The following is an 18,153-nucleotide window of genomic DNA, read 5'->3' on the forward strand; positions in this document are numbered from 1 at the left end:
ATGTAACAACTAATTACGCAAACAGACATAATATTACAGCCCATAGATGACCATCCTCCGTGCAGAGGGTGGCCTCTTTTGATAAGGCACTGGTGCATACATGACTCCACCATCTCCACCCACTGATAACAAGATCATAGCCATACCTCATCTCCATTCTCCAGCGCTCCTCCTCTTCTCTTCTTCTCCAATACTCTTCTTTCTGCATCTGCTTTCTCATCTTCTCTTCCTGGATCTTTCTGGCTCGAATGCTGGGTTTAACTTCTACTTGGAGGTCCGGGTTAACCTTTTTCTACAAAACAAAAACTGCAATCAAGAACTCCACCGGTTATAAATGTAAGGCTAAGCAGCTGTGCCCCAAGGTTGACCATATGCCACGAGGGACGACATGATGATGATGATACTGTAACAAAGTGCTGTGAGATACAGCTTAAAATTAATTGTTTGCCAAGTTGTCTTTTGTGTGGACAACAATGGTTCCATCCTTGAGAGAGGCTCTGAAATGCATCCAGTACAACGGGGCACGACCAGAGGAGCGTGTGCGACGTGACAAAGCAGGACATGCAGTCTGAGCGTCTGTCTAAGGGGAGTGAAGTAAATAAAGTACAATGTGTGGCAGGAAAATGTGCCCTGTTGTCACTGAGGAGAAGCTGCTACAGTCTGGCTGAATGAAAGTAAAAAATAACAAAGTGACTTCTTGCACAACACTGTATGTGAAGATAGGTGAGTTTAGGTCAGTTCACCTGTGCAGTGCTCAAACACACAGACGGGATCAGGGATGGCTTTCCCTCAGATGTGTATGATAGGAACACATGTTATCAAAAGAGCATTTCCTGCTGTCAGCTGTTAATTTGGGGAAGTGCTTGAAGACAAACCTTGTACTGCAGGCGATGCCGGCGACCTTTTAGATGCATCTCCTTTGCATTTGGATCATTGAAACTACATTCACACAACTTGCAATGGAAGCGAATGACTTTGCCTTCATCGTTGCGGACCTGGAAAAGAAAGCAACACATTACACTCCAAGTTTGAATTACTGCATCGTTCCCAAGTATGCACCAATTTGTTCAAACTCACTTCTTCAACATAGTCATGGCCAACAGGCTGAACATCACTCTGCAGTACAGCAAGGGATGATGTGGAAAGATCTGGAATGTCACTCTTGGGTTCCTGGGACCCTGAAGAGGCTGCGACAGGCTTAGAGGCCTCGACTTTGGCCTCTGCCCTGGAATCTTCCATCTTCACTGTGGTCTGTAATTTGTTCCCACCTGCATGTCACAAATGATGCGTATTTAATCATCATAAAACCTAGAAAGTGAAGTACAGTCACAGAACAACTATACAGCTTGTGTGTTTAGTGGATTACAAAGGAAATGTATGCTTTTAAAGGTACAGAGGTGAGCATCAAACTGTTCATCAGAGGAAACGTGTGATTTCTTAGGACACTCAAGCCCAACATTAGCCCGGCATTTTATTAAGATGCCAAGCTTTAGATTATTGAATGTGGTGGAGGGACAAACCTGAAAACCTGCTCCTATGTATTTAGAATGGATTAATTGACCAGTCTGAACCTATTAACCACGTGATGTGTCATGTGATGTGTCGCGTGATGCGTCGCGCTGAGCAGATGTGAGTTTATGAGCTCTGCACTGGACAGCTGTAAAATATTGGTATTTTAGCTCATTTTGCCAACAAATTGCCTCGAATGTTTATATAATGTCTTTAGACGAGTTTTTTGCACACACTGGATTCAAGCAAAAAGAGAGAAATATGCAAACGAGGAGTCAAAGCGAAAGCTAGCAGTGACATGGTAGCTAGCAATAGCCCCGAAAATGAGACCATGTGCGACGCTGAGGATGCACTAAGTGCACTGCGGGATGATGTGATCGTTCACAAGGTGACTTCTAACATATCAAAAATATTGGACAGCAAGATATCCGAAGTCATAAAGACAATAAACGAGCTCACTGAGAAATTCGACAATCTGATAGAAAGAAAGGGAACAGTGGAGCAGCGGGTCTCGGACTTGGAAGATGTCACGGCTACAAGCAAGCCACGTATTACCGCTCTCGAGACCGAGCTTAAGAAGGCCATGGAGCATCTGGAAAGCTTTGAAAATCAGAGCCAGCGGCAGAGCGTGAGGATTGTCGGGCTAAAAGAAGGTGCGGAGGGTAGAGCACCAGTGGAGTTTAAAAAAGTGGATACCACAAGTCCTGGGCTTTCAGCAGGGTGCCATTACAGTCGATAGAGCCCATCACACTGGACCACCGATGAGGCTCACCGGCACGGAGGGATCGCGTGCAGTACTGGTCCGGCTTCATTACTACACCGACACACAGAAGATTCTCCAGGCTCCCAGGGCTAAAGGTACCGTAAACACAGAGGTAGGAAAAGTGTCCTTCTATCAGGATTTCTCCGCCAAGGTGGCACGAAAGAGAAAGGAGTCGGCGAATGTGCGTAAAGCGCTCCAAGAGGCGGGGTTCAAATATTCCTTCCTTTATCCAGCCATCATTAAAATATTTAACCCCGATGGCACTAGCATCTCTCTCGCGACCAGTCAGGATGTCAAGGACTATGTGAACAAATCGCCAAGAACTAAATAAACTGTTGGTGCACGACAGTGTCATTGTAACGCAAGTTACAAACTCGAGGCTTACAGCATTACAGTACTGTTAACGAGCTAAGGTATAGAGCATACTTTGATTTTTGACATACACTCCAGTGCGGGGATGGTACGCATCTGTATCCCCCTACAGCTGTACTTTAAAGTAGGGTACATCTAGATGTGTATTTTATTTTATTTTACTTTGTGTTATTTGTGTTGGGGAGGGTTGAGGTTTCCAGGCTTTGCGTTCAGGTTTTGCTGGGAACCAGTGTTCTTGTTTTATGCTCAATTATTTTTGGTTAATAGGTTCAGACTGGTCAAATGTAGATTTGGTTAAATATGTAAACAGCACAAAATATATATTGCTCTTCTTATATGTCAGTTAAGATAAGTACTTGGAATGTTAAAGGGTCCAACAATGTGGTGAAAAAAAAAAGTAAGTTCTAAATTCTCTGAAGAAAGATTTGAGTCACATTGCTTTTTTGCAAGAAATCCATCTGACAGATGATGAACATAAAAAAATACTGTAGAGAATGGGTTGGTCAATTTTTTTTTTTTTTCATCCTACTCCACAAATAAAAGGGGGGTTATTATCGTTATACACAAAAATCTTCCCTTCACTGTTACAGCCACTCACAAGGACAATGAAGGAAGATATATTTTGGTTAAAGGGATGTTGCATGGTGTGAGGATAAAGGAAAATTGCTTCATTGCTACAATATATTTCATAGCCTTGCCATAGCATTAATCATATTGTGTATAGCTTTAAGATGGCCTTGAGACATTTAAACATACTGACACCATATTAATCTTTCACAGGTGCAGTCATAACCATTTTTACATTGCTATATCTTTACACACTTATTGCAGTTCTGTGGCCTTAAAGAGTTGAAGCTTTCCCAGGTAATTAAAGGTCACAAGCTTCATTCAGCGCTATGTCTGGGTGATCCATCGGTTAGGAAGCCGGGAGCTTAAGAAAGATTGCACACATGCTTACAAAACACATATATATATATATATATCACATATAACCTAGAAACAGATTTGAGTGGAGGCCTGAAGGCACTCAGTTAACATGCTGCACTGGAGCTTCTGTCTTGACAACAGGTGACGAGTGGAGAGGACCAGCCCCTGGAGACCACAGAGGCCCGAGTTTATTGCCTTCTTTGGAAGAAGATGCCCAAAGAGGAACCTCTGTGCTGCAGTTAATTCTTAAAATACATGAATGTTCTGTACATGCAAATTATGTGATTGTAAACGCAAGAAGGGGCGTCATAATACCCTGATGCTATAAAAGCAATCTGAAGTATAATTTTGGCGAAGACCCTTGCTGATGTGTGCAGTGACTGTCTTCCCGCGCGTGTACTTCAATAAAGATCGCTTTGACCCAAACCTTCTGGACTGTCTTGGTTTTGTACTCTCCACCAATTTCGGACCCCTAACATTTGGTGCATTGGCCGGTGTTGGTTTAAGGAGAGAGTGGCGTTGTGGACGTCCGAGGGGGTCGCGCAGACAGGAGTCAGTGATCGATCTGAGTGGACAAAGGGCAGCCCATCTCAAAAGGTAGGCACTACCTGTTGAAATATTCCGAAGTGTGCCGAATTGGATGATTGCAATTAAGTGTCTACTCATTAGATTACTGGTGACTGTTTGTGTTGTTATGATCTGATATTTTGCAGTTTATATGTGGAAATAGGAAAAGGATAAGTTAAAGTAGTTGGACTACTGAATAGGAATAGGTAAAAGTAACGGAAATAGGAAAAGGACAAGTTAAAGTAGTTGGACTACTGAATTTAGGATTATAGGTAATTTGAAATCTGTATATGGTAATGCAGTTATAATTGAATATAAAGCTGGGCTTGGACATCAATGCAGTCGGTTTTGTGGTTTCATAGGATGTCTTTAAAACATAATTAAATTTCTGTAGGACGGAACTGTGGGAAGTTCTAGGAAGTGCATTTCTCGGAGGTGACGCTCCAAATTTCCTGGGGACGCTTGGGATTTTTTAGTCCGAGTTGGCTGTCGTGGAGAACTTGGGAACCTCCAAAATAGGCTACTGACTGGGTCAGTTTACCGTTGGGAACGGTTTGTGCACTTTTTTGGGTAGCAAAGGTTGGACCTTGGGCGTTGGACGCTTTTAAATTGACTTAGGAATTTTAGTAATTAGACCAGATACAGGTTGGACCTGATACTGTCATTGATGATAAAAAACTTGGAGTTTGTCCCTTGGAGGGTTAACTTAAACGTTGTCTAAATTCTGTAGGTTATGCAATTTAAGGCCTTGTAAATATTATTTCCTTTATGAGACGTCTCTTTGTTACAATTTCTACATATAATTTTTATGTCTGTATATACGTTCTGTCTGCCACGGACACTGCAAGAAGCTGGGTATTTTGAGAGTGTGTGTGTATATGTAAATGAGGTGCCTGCAACTTTTTACAGTGACATTTCCTGTTTACTAATGAGTATATAAGGACTGACTGGAGAGACTGGGTTAGGAAGGACTTACGTTTGTGATTTAAGGGAAGAAATGCGTTTATGTTTACTATATTTGCATTATTGTTGTTTACTATGATGCTCAATACATGATAAACGTACTGTAGAAGTATGGTTATTGCTTTGCGCATTTCTGAAATAAGTAATATTCGTTGAAATTGATAGGAATCCTGTTTTACTGACGACTTAAACTGATATGGTGTTTGTGCATAAAGTTTGGTATTGATTTGTGTACGTACACATGTTTGATTCCGGTTCGTGTGTGGTGGAATATACATGGACAGGCGAAGTTGCTAACGTCACCTGTCGTTGTCACGCTGTGCTTTCAGACGCTCATTATGGCTTTTTAGTAACTGCAGTAATAAGGCACTCACAACACGTGCTATTAGACTTTACCGCTCGTAGTCTCATTATATTTCGGGCGCTGGAATTATACTGTAGTCCCGATACAGACCCCATTGAGGCGGAACGTGACTTTCCGCCATTTTGTGCTTCTGCCTTTCAGGATTTTGATATTGACTTTCAGTGGACCGGATAGATTGCATTGCATTTGTGCTTGTGGGTTATTGTATTGTAAAATTGGTGATCACATGTAAATTTAATGGATGACAGACAACATACTACTTTGGGGCCACATAGTACAGATATGACTGGATTTACTTTCAGTCTGGTGTTGACTCCAATGACGGACGGTCAAACATGGTGGGTTGAAACAGAGGTGCGTGTTTGTTGTGAAGTTGGGCGCACTGATCATGACTACAGTATCACTGTTAATTTGACTGAAACAGAATTCCCCTTGTTATTAAATGACTGCTTGCGTTTGGTAACCTCCCTGCGTCAGATAGTGGAAGAAAATAGCGAGGAGGCCGCAGAATTGTAGAGTGAGAAACCACTGTTGTGTTATATGCCTATGTGACATTTTTCAGTTGCATTTATGTGCTGCGGAGCTAAACACAGTGTAGAAATAAGTTAATTTTGGGTTACATTTCATAATAAAAAACCACACACATTGACACAGGACGATGTTAACTTTTGGGTGCTGCAGAATAAAAATTACTCCTCTGGGACAGGGCCAGTTCAGGGCGAGTCGTGTTTTCCGTGGAGAAAGGGCGAACGCACCGGACGACCCTGTAGAGATCGAGGTGGTCACAATTATTACAGAAGCAGAAATTGTATGGTGGTTGACCACGAGCTTTTCATTATTTAGTACAATAGTAGACCTGTGCGAGGAACTTGAGACTGCTCCAGGGCCATCACACGATCAGGGGAGTGACCAAGCAGAGTAATAATGCTACTGTTGTGTTATAATGGCTATGTATTTGGGGTGACAATGTACATGTTTGATATATTTGTGTTGGACTTTAAAAACACTTGATTTTGACTAATACAGTGTGGTGTATTATTAGATGGCATTGGCTGAAGACATGCTTGGTCTCTAGAAAGCTAGGGTGTGGTTCCTCTTTGCGCACTAGGGTGTGACAGGCAGCGGGTCTGTTTCCTGACAGGGACACTAAGGTCCCTAGAGGAGTACAGAAATGGGTTTGTATACATTGTTACACACATAACTACAGGTAACACAATAACATAATACTAATTATGTTGAGTGGTGGGTATTTTTATTTTTCTACGTTTAGTATGTTAATTGTCTTTGGGATATTGGGTAAGGGGCTGACTGAATATCTAAATGATGTGGTGGATCCTGAGTTCACTGTGTGTGTGTCACCAAGCAGAATTAAAAAGAGGAAGTGACTGTTAGAGCGGACAGACGAGCACTGAGCTGAACTGGGAAGTGCCTGTGGGTGACTGATAGGGAGGAGCCGACAGCAGCCATTTTGAAGAGGTAAGTGCTGTCTTACAGGAAGACACAAAATGGCGGACAGCTCGGCCACCGGACAGAGACGCTACAAAACATTGAAAGATCAGATGGAGGAGCTGAAAAAGGCCATACGGATGGCCTGCACAGGTTCGTCTAAAGCAGCCGAGAAGGAGTGCCGAGCCATGGAAGAACAGGTAAGGAAAATTTTTGAATCACAACACAAAGGGACAGATGAGAGGACAGCTCTGGATGCTGTGCTTAAAACAGAGGGAGAGAGATGTGAGAAGATACTGAAAAATTTACAGGAGCAATCAGGAGGCCGCTCAGTCAACCGGAAAACAAAAAAGGAAATGACGGCCCTGAAGGCAATGCATGGCAACTGCTGCAAGTGGATGATGATGTGCAATGCAGTGTCGTCCTGGATGAAGGAAAAAGTGGAACAGTCTGCACCAGCAAAGGAAGAGGATACGGTGAGTATAATAAAATTACTGCAGAAATTACAGGAAGATAATGAGAAGCTGGAGGACAAGATGATAAAACTCACGTTGAAGAGCGAAGGAGTAAATCACACACCAGCAATATACCCGTGGATCACCCCACTTCCCAGCGCCCCACCACAGCCTGGTGGAGCGGAGGCTCCTCCCCCTTATGTCATGCCAGTGATGACCTTAGAAGGAGGACAAGTGCATGGCCCTGCTGGACAAACTGGCGTTGTGGTAGGAGGACTCGCAAACGTCGTCATGGGCATGACAACGCCAACCCAACCTGAGGAAATGACGGTGGTGGGACAGCAGAACATGGAAAATGCAGGGACACAGACAGCCTGTGCCACAGGTCCCGGTGCGACATCGTGTCGCCTGGCCTGGACGACGCAGGACTCATCGGGTGAAACTGCGGGGACAGGGGTGTCTCACACGGAGGCCTCACCTGCTGTCCCGACTGAAGATGTGACCTCACCAGATGAGGAAGAAAGAAGGCCAGAGTTCGCTGAGTTGCCGACCCACATAGGACAGAGACCGAGCCAGGTAGGCAAGCAGATTACAAAGAAGAAGGACCTTTGGGATGGGCAAGTTCGTGGGCGTATGCACGAGGACCGAGACGCACTACTGGCAGTAGTAGAAACGTTGACCGTCGTGAAGCAAAAAGCCCTGAAGGAACTTGTGGAGGAGGAAATAAAGGACTTGAAGCCTGGATCCAAAGGGCAGAAAGCCCTGAAGAGAGTGATGGAGGAGGACATAAAAGACTGCAAGACTTCATCGGAAGAGGAGACGGATGAAGAAGAGGAGGAGAGTAAAGGAGAAGGCGCGTATGACCCGGATGAAAACCTGGATTTGCGGAGTAGAAGAGTGTACAGACATTCGACTACAAGACCGAAGGCAACCGCAAGAGGGACACGCCAATCAGTGTTTGACCTCCCAAAAAATTCGGGAAAGACTGGGAAGAGCAGAAAAGTGGAACATGAGGATGAAGTAACGAGACCAGGCCGGAACTTGCCGCTGATAGTGGGCCCCAAACATGAACCAATATACCGAGCATATAAGGTAAGAGATCTGGAAGCATTGGTTAGACAACTGCCACCCATCACAGAAGGAGGAGCAAAATGGCTGAGGAAACTGGACATGTTGACGGAAGGAGATGAAATTGCCATTGGTGACTTCCGTGGGGCCGCCGGAAGGGTGATGCTAGGGGGCGCTCTGGCGGACGTAGAAGAAATCGCAGGAACGACTCGCCACGCCAATAATATGCCATACCACGAATTGCGAAATGCCTTAGCAAACGCAGTGCGTGAGAAGTACCCTACCCCAAATACGGGAGCCATTCCTAAAATAGTTTGGGATCCACAATACACACCCTTAGAGTTTCTAGCAAGAGCAAAAGAGCAGTGGATGTCAGAAACAGGGATACATCCTGGCCAAGAAGGAGAATCAAGAGCTTGGTTCAGAGCTGCGGTGCTGGCAGGGCTGCCTAGGCAGGTGAGAACTGATTTGGAGAAAAATCCAGACTTTGCTGTCGCTGACTCCACCCAATGGGAGAGGCATTTAACACACAGGTTGACCTGGGAACAGGACGAGGTGAACAAAAAGAAAAAAGACCTGGAGGACGGACAGGCTGAATTGCTGAAGCTGCAACTGAACAAAGCCCGTGAAAAGTACGCCGGCAAGAAAAAAGAAACTAAAGAAGCAAGTAAGACAATGATGATGACAAAGCCACAGCCTGATCCCGTGCCTGAGTGGCCAGATCTGGACCCCAACCTGTATCCTGATGACCGCTGGCCCGTCAACGCACCAAGGCAGAGACAACCCGCGGGAAATTGGGGGGCGTTTAGACCATACAGAGGGCGTGGTGGTTACGCCGGGAGAGGACAAAGGGCTCGTGGTACGGGGAATCCCAGCTACACGTCATGGAATGCCTGTCTGAGATGTGGAGCAGAGGGACATTGGGCGAGAGACTGCCCAGAACCGCCCCTGAACTACTGTGGGCGAGGCTACCAAACCCAGGCACGAGGAGCTCCCAGAGGAAGAGGTGTATACAGAGGTGGACACCAAGCTCCTAACCCAGGTGCAGCGCCAGTCGCCCAGTATCCAGTGGCAGACTGGGGCTGGGAAGAGCAATATTGACGGAGCCCTGAGAAACCAGACGGTGTGGGAACGGCAGATCCAATGCTGTCAATGACTGTGGAAGGAACACCACTGACCTTCCTGGTGGACACTGGAGCGACCTACTCAACGCTTATATCCACACCAAACAGTGCAACAATCTCAGACCACACTGTGAGCGTGGTTGGTTTCTCCGGGGTTCCAATGACTCTGCCACTAACTGATCCAGCACTGACCAAGCTGGGAAAACAGACTTTGAAGCACAGATATGTGGTGTCGCCGCAGGTACCTGTAAATCTCATGGGCAGGGATCTGCTCGTGAAACTGGGAGCTACCATCATGTGTTCTGCAGATGGACTGATTGTTACTCTTCCAGGAGGAAACCAGTTCCCGTGCCTGGGGACACATTCAAAGACTCAATATCTGATCCAAGACTCTGAACATGCAACAGCCGACATTTACTGGGGGAGGCTGGTGGAAGACGGCATTCTGAGACAATATGAGCTGTGGAGACCCTGGATAATGAGCCTGGCCGTCTACACCCCGCCGCGTGACCCTTACCACGTAACTCTGTTTTATGATAGGGACGACGATGACACGTACCGAGAACAGTTTGAATCTGACCTCGAAGGTCAAATTTGGAGCGTGCGTTGCCACAATATTTATGTAGGCCCGGAAGGAGTAGCAGCGGCTGTAAAATTGACGGACGAACAACTGCTTTGGTACGAGATGGGCTCCGATTCAGCCCCCCATGTCACTTTGCGGTCCACGTCGGTCATCAGGCCAGAGAGTTGGGTCCGATGGTCAAGCGGGCCCTGGATAACGGCTGGTGGCAAAGTACTCAAATTCCAAATGTTTGGTATGCACCACAGTGCAAAACCTATCGAATCACCTGTCTGTCTAACGACGCGGTGGTTGTAGAACACAAAGAACTTTCAAGAACACACGGCAGGGAAAAGACAGACCACCCTGACGCAGTTGCAGCGCTTTCACAGCTCCCTGACTGTTTGTGGTCAACAGGGCCCACGGATGTTGCCCTGGCCAATTGTTCACCCGTCCTGTTCCAGCTAAAATCGGAGGTGCCAATTGAGAGGCCTCAGTACAGACACAAACCAGAAGCTGAGGAAGGAATTGCAGAAACAATTGAGGGGTTGCTGGAAGTAGGTGTGCTCGAACCTTCTCAGTCATATTGGAACACACCTATTCTGCCAGTGGAAAAGCACGGGACAGGAAAGTACAGGATGGCACACGATTTGAGAGCCATTAATGCAATACTACGTACAGACACCGTGCCTGTACCAAACCCATACACGGCTTTAACAGCCATTACGTGGGACCAAAAGTGGTTTACATGTATTGATCTTGCTAATGCCTTCTTTTGTCTCCCCCTGCATGAATCACTGAGGGACATTTTTTCATTTACATACAGAGGACAGCAGTACAGATACACACGCCTGCCACAGGGTTTCGCCTTGTCTCCAGGCATTTTTAATCAGGTGTTGAAGGACGCACTGTCACCATGCCACCTGCCTGAAGGTTGTACATTAATTCAGTATGTTGATGACCTCCTAATCGCAGCCCCGTCAGCATCCGCCTGCACAGCAGCCTCTCTTGTGGTTCTGAACCGATTGGCAGAATGTGGGTTCAAAGTAAGTAAAGAAAAACTGCAGTTGGTCCGACCGGAAGTAACATTTCTGGGCCGAGTCATCGCACACAGGTCAGTGGGTTTGATGAACACACACAGGGACCAGATTCTGACACACCCAAAACCAAGAACTGTGAAGGAACTCCTTTCCTTTCTTGGGTTGACAGGTTACAGCAGACAGTTCATCCCCAACTATGCGGGTAAAACGGCCCCCTTAAGGGACCTGATAAAAAAGGTGGGCGTTCGAAACCTTAAGGCTGAACTACCCTGGACACCACCCACAGAGACAGCATTCATTTCACTGAAACAAGATCTGTCAAGAGCAACAGATCTGGCCACACCCAACTATGATGAACCATTCTATCTTGATGTTTCTGAAACAAATGAGATTGTAAATGGGGTCTTGTTTCAGAAAAAAGGAGGAGGTAGGGATGTGCTTATGTATGTCAGCATAAGATTAAATCCAACAGAGGTCAGACACCCCCCATGTACACAGCACGCAGCGGGGGTAGCAAAAATCATTCAGAAAACAGCACATGTAGTAAGAGAACATCCACTTAAAGTGCTCACCACACACAGTGTAGTAGCCTATGTGAACTCACAAGCCTTCACAATGACACCACTGAGACAACAGAGATTGAGTAAAGTCCTAGATGCTCCAAACTTGACATTTACACACGAGGGAATAAATATGGCAGACTTGATGAGGTCAGGGGAACCACACGACTGTACCAAAAGAGCTGAAGCTGAAGAGAAAGTCAGAGAAGATTTGAAAGCCGAACCTATCGTAGGTGCGGAGGACTGGTTCACAGACGGCTGTTGTCACCGTGATGAAGAAGGACTGAAAGCAGGCTACGCCGTGGTTTCCAGAAGAGGACGACAGTATGAGGTAAAAGAAGCTGGAAAAATAGAGGGTCAGCAGTCAGCACAGAGAGCTGAAGTAATAGCCCTGACTCGAGCCCTGAGACTGGCCAAGAACATGAAGGTGAACATCTACACGGATTCAGCCTATGCGTTTGGGGCAGCACACGTGGAACTCGCTCAATGGAAGAGAGCAGGTTTCAGAACAGCAACCAATGCCCCAATATGCCACAAGAAGGAAATGGAGGAACTAGAAGATGCTCTGAACGACCCAGACATGGTAAGCATCATAAAATGCAAAGCACACTCTCAAGAAAACACAATGGTGGCCAAAGGGAACCAGAAAGCAGATGAAGCCGCCAAAGAAGCTGCCGGCTACAAAGGACGAAGGCAGATGGTGGAAGTTATCGCTGAAGAAGAGCCAACAGTTGATGTGTTGGAAGAAGCCAGAAAGGCGCAGGAAGAAGTCACCCAAGAGGAAAAGGAGGTGTGGCAGGCCCGAGGAGCCAGAAAAGAAGGAGGTCTGTGGAGAGGACCCCACGGGCGACCGGCTCTGACAGCTAAGCTGGCTGAAAAGAAGGTGAGTGAGGCACATGGACTTGGCCACGTAGGAGTGACACAGATGGAGAGAAACTTGTGTCACTGGTGGCACCCTCACTTGAGAGACATGATAAAAGAAAAAGCCAGAACGTGTCTGATCTGTGGGGCACACAATCCAAAACCAGCGGTGAAGCCAGAAGCAGGTAAGTTCCTCATGCCAGAGAGACCAGGAGAAGAAATTGTGATTGACTTCACCGACATGGTCGATTCAGGACCAGGAGGAGTAAGGTACTTGTTGGTATGTGTGGATGCTCTGACCGGCTGGCCAGAGGCATGGGCGACTAAAAGAGAAGATGCAAAAAGTGTGATTAAATGTCTGATTAACCACTACATCCCAAGGCATGGGTTTCCCAAGAGAATTAGATCAGATAACGGGACCCATTTTAGAAATCAAGATCTAGCAGAGGTGGAGAGAATGTTGGGGGTCCAGCATAAATTCGGGACAGTGTACCATCCTCAGTCCCAAGGGAAAGTAGAAAGAATGAACCTAAATTTGAAGAACAAACTGGCTAAAATATGTGCACAGACAGGGTTGAATTGGGTTGCAGCCCTGCCCATTGCTTTGATGACCATAAGATGTTCTGTTAACCAATCCACAGGTTTCACGCCCTATGAGCTGCTGACAGGACGGCAGTTTCCGGCACCTTGGACGGTGGTTCCGGCGACAGAACAGTCTAGGAGAAGTAACAGGTCTCATGCTGAATATTTTAATGAGTTAAAGGCTCTTGTGTCCAGTTTTACAAAACAGGTGACCGCCGGGAGGCCCACGGCAGAAGGAGAGGTTCCAGAGGCAAAAGCAGTGTGGCTGAAAGTCATAAAGCGGAAGTGGAGAGAGCCTCGCTGGACCGGACCCTACGAGGTGACGGCTCGGACGGCCACAGCGGTCCGGTTGAAAGGAAAAGGTGAAAATTGGTATCACTGGACGCAGTGTGCTGCAGCAGACGAGAGCTTGGTGGACAACGACCCAGCTCCACCGAACACGGGTGCTGACGACAGCCAGAGGCAGAATAAATCCTCTCCCCCGTGCAACGGGCCGAACAGTAGTCTACCTGGGAGGCTGAAGCAAGAAGAACAGCCAAGGAGGAGATCCCCACGCCAACGCAAGGGAGTGGTAACAAATGTGAGATTATTATGCTATCATATGTTACCTTATATCTGTAATCAAAGTAGTTGAATTAGGATACAGCTGTAGGACATATATTATCTTTTAGTTTAGACTGTGTGCTGTGTGAGTAGTCAAGTTCCCATCATACATTTGGGTTAGAAGAATATAATCATTACGTAGTTCATTAGATAAGTGTGCACCACTCTGTATCCTTGATCTGCTGTGAATGTGTTACACTGTTTCTTGACATGTTTTACTGCTGAATCATGAAGAGAATGTTGTGTGCAGAAGACCTTGTGTCTACGTTTAGGAGAGACAGACTGCATTCCATACCCCCACCGTCTTTAGAGCATGAAGACAGGGAGCCGAGGTCATAACTTAGGCGCCGTAAGAGAGAAAACATGTGAATGTTTAGGCTTTTACAAATAGGTGGGGGCCACTAGGGGCTATAAAAGGCTGAGTAACCCGTCACCATTTTGAGACATGCTGTGACCCTCTTCAAGCATCTCTCCCCATCATGATGGTTCTTATGCTCATAAGTGTTGAATTATATGGAAAATAAAGTATTGTTGATTGAGCATGTATACACCGAGTATTGTCCCTCCTTCAGCCCAAAGATTAAAACAACTGGGAGTTTTTAACAACTTGGTGCCCGGTGACCCGGATCTTTGGTGTGCTGAGGAGGTGCAGATTTGGCCTGTAGTGAGATCGTGGGGCGAGGCGAACAGAGGGCCGGCCTAAACAGAAAGGTAAGCACAGCCTGTTGTATTATAAATACCAAATGTGCATATTGGGCTTTCCAAATTAATCTGTTCGCTGAGTTACACGTATTTTCACATTAAATTTGTCGGTGTCTGGTTTTAGGCGCAAGATACTAACAACATAAGTTGAGGCTGAATTCCAGTGTATTAAATGAACTGCTTCTAGCAAGATACTAATAACATACTACGTTGAGTCTAGTTGCAGCTAAACTGCTTCTAGCAAGATACTAATTACATACTACGTTGAGTCTAGTTGCAGCCCACTTTACCTTCCACATTTAACTTTGTCGAAGACTGGCTTCTGTAGCAATAGATATTAGAATTTTTCGTTGATGCGGCCATAACTCCAGTACATTGAATAGAGGTTTTGAAGTTGGTCTATGGTGTCGGTGAGTCCCCGTTGATACGGCCATAAAGTTGGTATAAAATTAAGGTTAAGCAGATGCTGGCTTGTGGTGCGGTTGTGCGTGAGTAACGCGTTCCGTAGGTTTTGGTTTATGATGCGGCCGTGTTCTGGCGATACGGCCATAAGTGCAGCATGACTGGTGGCTGGTTTCAGCACATTGAATAGAGGCTAGACGATGGTTTATGGTGCGGTTGTGCCTCGAGGGCTGCGGTCATAGAATTATAAGTAAAATACTTACTTCACCCCGATTAAAGGTAACGCAGACCTGGTTTATGGTGTCGGTTTTGAGCATCGGGGACGTATGCATCACTTTTGTGTTATGATGCGATTTTGCCCCGTTGTGGCGGTCATAAGCGCAGTGAAAGGGGTACTTGGTGTATGGTGCGGTGGTGCTTCGGAATAGTTCTAACAGTTGAGCTTAAGAGGTTTCTGTGTAATTTTCCGCTGGTGAAAAGTGCTGTGTGTAAGGCGCGCTCTGGGTGCTGCTGTGTGTGAGGCGCGCTCTGGGTGCTGCTCTGTGTGTGAGGCGCGCTCTGGGTGCGTTTCTGTGTGTGCAGCGTGAACACAGTGACAGTGACGGTTGATGTGTGATTAGGAGGACATTAGTGCGAAGAGAATGCTTTAAGATCTAAGGTTGACGCCTAGTGTACCTGTGGAAATTAATTTTGCCCTGGGGTTGGCTCCCCCACCGTACGTTGGACGCGGCGTACGGACCAGCGTCGTCTGGAGGTCCAGGTTTATCACCTGAGAGCTGAGGGCCCTCAAACGATAACAGAGTAACACTGGAACGGCCGTGTAATCACGGGTTCACATTTATTCTGGAATAGAACAAGAGAATGCTTTGACATCTAAGGTTGAGTTCTATAGTAGTCAAAAAAGAAAACCGAGGTTAGAGTCCTCATTTCTTAAAATAGAGGTTAGAGTCCTCGTTTCAGTGACGTTTCAGTGGTTAAAATTGTTGTGTGCCTGTCCCCTGATAACGTGAAATTAAGAACAAAGAGGGAATTTGGAGCCACATAGAGATAGACGGGCATAATTGGGTGTATTACTCTGTGGTGTAATAAAAATAAAAATTAAAAATTAAAAAAAAGGAGAGAGAGATAGTAAGAGTTGTGTAGTGGAGAATTATTGAGAAGTAGAGAGAGGAGAGTGTTGGGAGACTGACGTGCAGTTTACGCTGTTAAGGTGGGCGTGTTGCCTGCTTATCTCTTTAACAGTGATGAAAATGATATTAAATAAATCTCTTAGTGTGTTAATACAGGAAGCTACGGACCTGGACCAACTGCCCCCACAAGCACAGCGGCCGAAGCAAAATTATAGTAGTGGGAACCACACCCAGCACGAATCAGCAGCTGTGAAACTGACAGCAGCGAGGAGAGAATTAGAGGAGAAAGTAAGAGAAGTTTTAACATATAAAATTTGGGGCCAACAGACTTGTGGAGGTTGGGAAAGCGTCCGGAGCATCACAACAAAAGGTGAAACAAAAACACACACAAGCAGAGAAATATGAGAGAAAGGCTCCTTTTAAGGAAATGCCTTGTTTGAGAAAAAGTTAAAATTAACCCGCTTACAAATGCACACACGCAATGAAGAAACAGCTTACACTCATGAACATGTGAAGATTTTCCAGCAAGGTTAAAGCAGCAAAAAATAACATACACCTGTTGTTTTTTAATGATGAAGTTTATCCATTACTAACAAATATACCCTCTGGGTTGCAGGACAACCATTTAACTTCAAAGAAAAAGAAAATAAAGAGACTGGTATGACCAACCAGTGATGAAACAACAAATTTGGTGGTTAAGAGTCAAATTATGAGATGTTTTCTGCTGATTGAACAACACAAGTGATTACTGACGGAAAGAAAATTTCTCTTTTGTGAATTTAAAAATTTGAACATGTGCATGTTGTCCTGTCAACTTGGTGGGTTATGAGTTGATTATATCGTAAGAAAGAGGAAAAAAAAAAAAGGGGGAGAGAAGGCTGACACAGGGCCTGGCCCGGTGTTTCTCCCCTCTCTTTGTAACACAGCCAACACAACATCATTTTCCTGTTCGTACACTTCTGTTTGTTTTTGTTTTGTTTTTTGTTTTTGTTTTTTTCTCTTTATGTTTAATTACAGGCTGCTTTGCCGGCCCTGAAAGCCGAGGCTGACCTGGACTCCTGCTCTCCCCTCTACGTGACCCTGACCAAACGCTGCAACAGCTGGACCCACAACAACAACCTGAAAAATGTCAACAGTGCTGCAGAAAAGCGATCTCATGCAGCAGAGACGGAGAGCACTAAACCTAAGGCCCGTTTCACTACACGGGGGAAAATTCTCCGACAGCTTCAGCTGACAGAGCTGTGACGAGACGCCCGCCAAGCCCGAATGAAAAGTAAGGCAGAACAAAAGAATGCTGATCTTGATAACTCTGCATTAACACTGTGCAGGACAGTGATGGACCAGCACGGCAGCAAAAAGGGCGTGACCGAGACCGAAGGACCAACTGAGGTCAAAAGGCACCTCAGAATGGACAGAAACACAGAAGAAGAAGATGCAGGTTTCACCTGCGGTGAGCATGGACATTGGAGAAGGACTGCCCCAATTGGGGTCAGAACCAGGACGGACTGAACTTTGAACAGCAGCAGCAGCAATGGTCGCAAACAGACTGAAAAGGAGGAGGGCAGGACCCCAGGGCACGCTTCAGGCCATGGTTTACCCAAGACATCAGAACAGGAAAGTGATGAACACACACAAACACACACATCTACATACACTGACTCAGAATGAAGAGAAATACACCCATGAACACATGTGCACTCGTTGATTAAGTGAGCAATGACACACACACACACACACACGCACACAAATATTCAATTCACTGAGAAGTGATCCACACACATACACATGCACACGCTGATGCAATGAAGAATGCTTTGCTAACAAATGCTTATGCTGATATGGAACATGCTGCACACAAACATCCCAATATATAATTTTTTATAAGAAGTCATTGATTACTTAAAATGTGTTTTATGTCACCCAGATTGCATTTATGTAGATTTAAGGAATAAGGTCTAAAACAGTTTGGCTATGAAAACAATGTCTGTGCGTGATGTCTGTTTACGGCTAAAGGCCTTGACTGAATTCTTTGCTGTGCTTCACACAGCCCTGGTGAGGAACAGTGGCACAGAGTGAAAATGATGAACTAATAGTGTAAGTTTTAGGTCGAAGTACTGCATTTTCTGTGATTGAGATTTAATTCAAGGAGGAACAAA

At 45.7% G+C, this 18,153-nt stretch overlaps 1 protein-coding gene across 2 annotated transcripts in view; it reads right to left on the reverse strand.

Annotated features, from left to right (window-relative positions):
* The window catches only part of zfr (zinc finger RNA binding protein), a 69,830-nt gene that overhangs the window by 16,426 nt on the left and 35,251 nt on the right, over positions 1–18,153 (reverse strand). For both annotated transcript variants that reach the window (XR_010095350.1, XM_063490585.1), the window contains exons 9-11: positions 1,078–1,268; positions 876–995; positions 147–292 (exon numbers count right to left, since the gene is read on the reverse strand). Coding sequence is in view for 1 of the 2 variants with exons in the window: in XM_063490585.1 (XP_063346655.1) it covers positions 147–292; positions 876–995; positions 1,078–1,268 (457 nt within the window). In the remaining variant the exon portion in view is untranslated. The remainder of the gene's footprint in view (positions 1–146; positions 293–875; positions 996–1,077; positions 1,269–18,153) is intronic.

Source organism: Pelmatolapia mariae, linkage group LG12, assembly GCF_036321145.2.
Source record: "Pelmatolapia mariae isolate MD_Pm_ZW linkage group LG12, Pm_UMD_F_2, whole genome shotgun sequence".
NCBI lineage: Eukaryota > Metazoa > Chordata > Actinopteri > Cichliformes > Cichlidae > Pelmatolapia > Pelmatolapia mariae.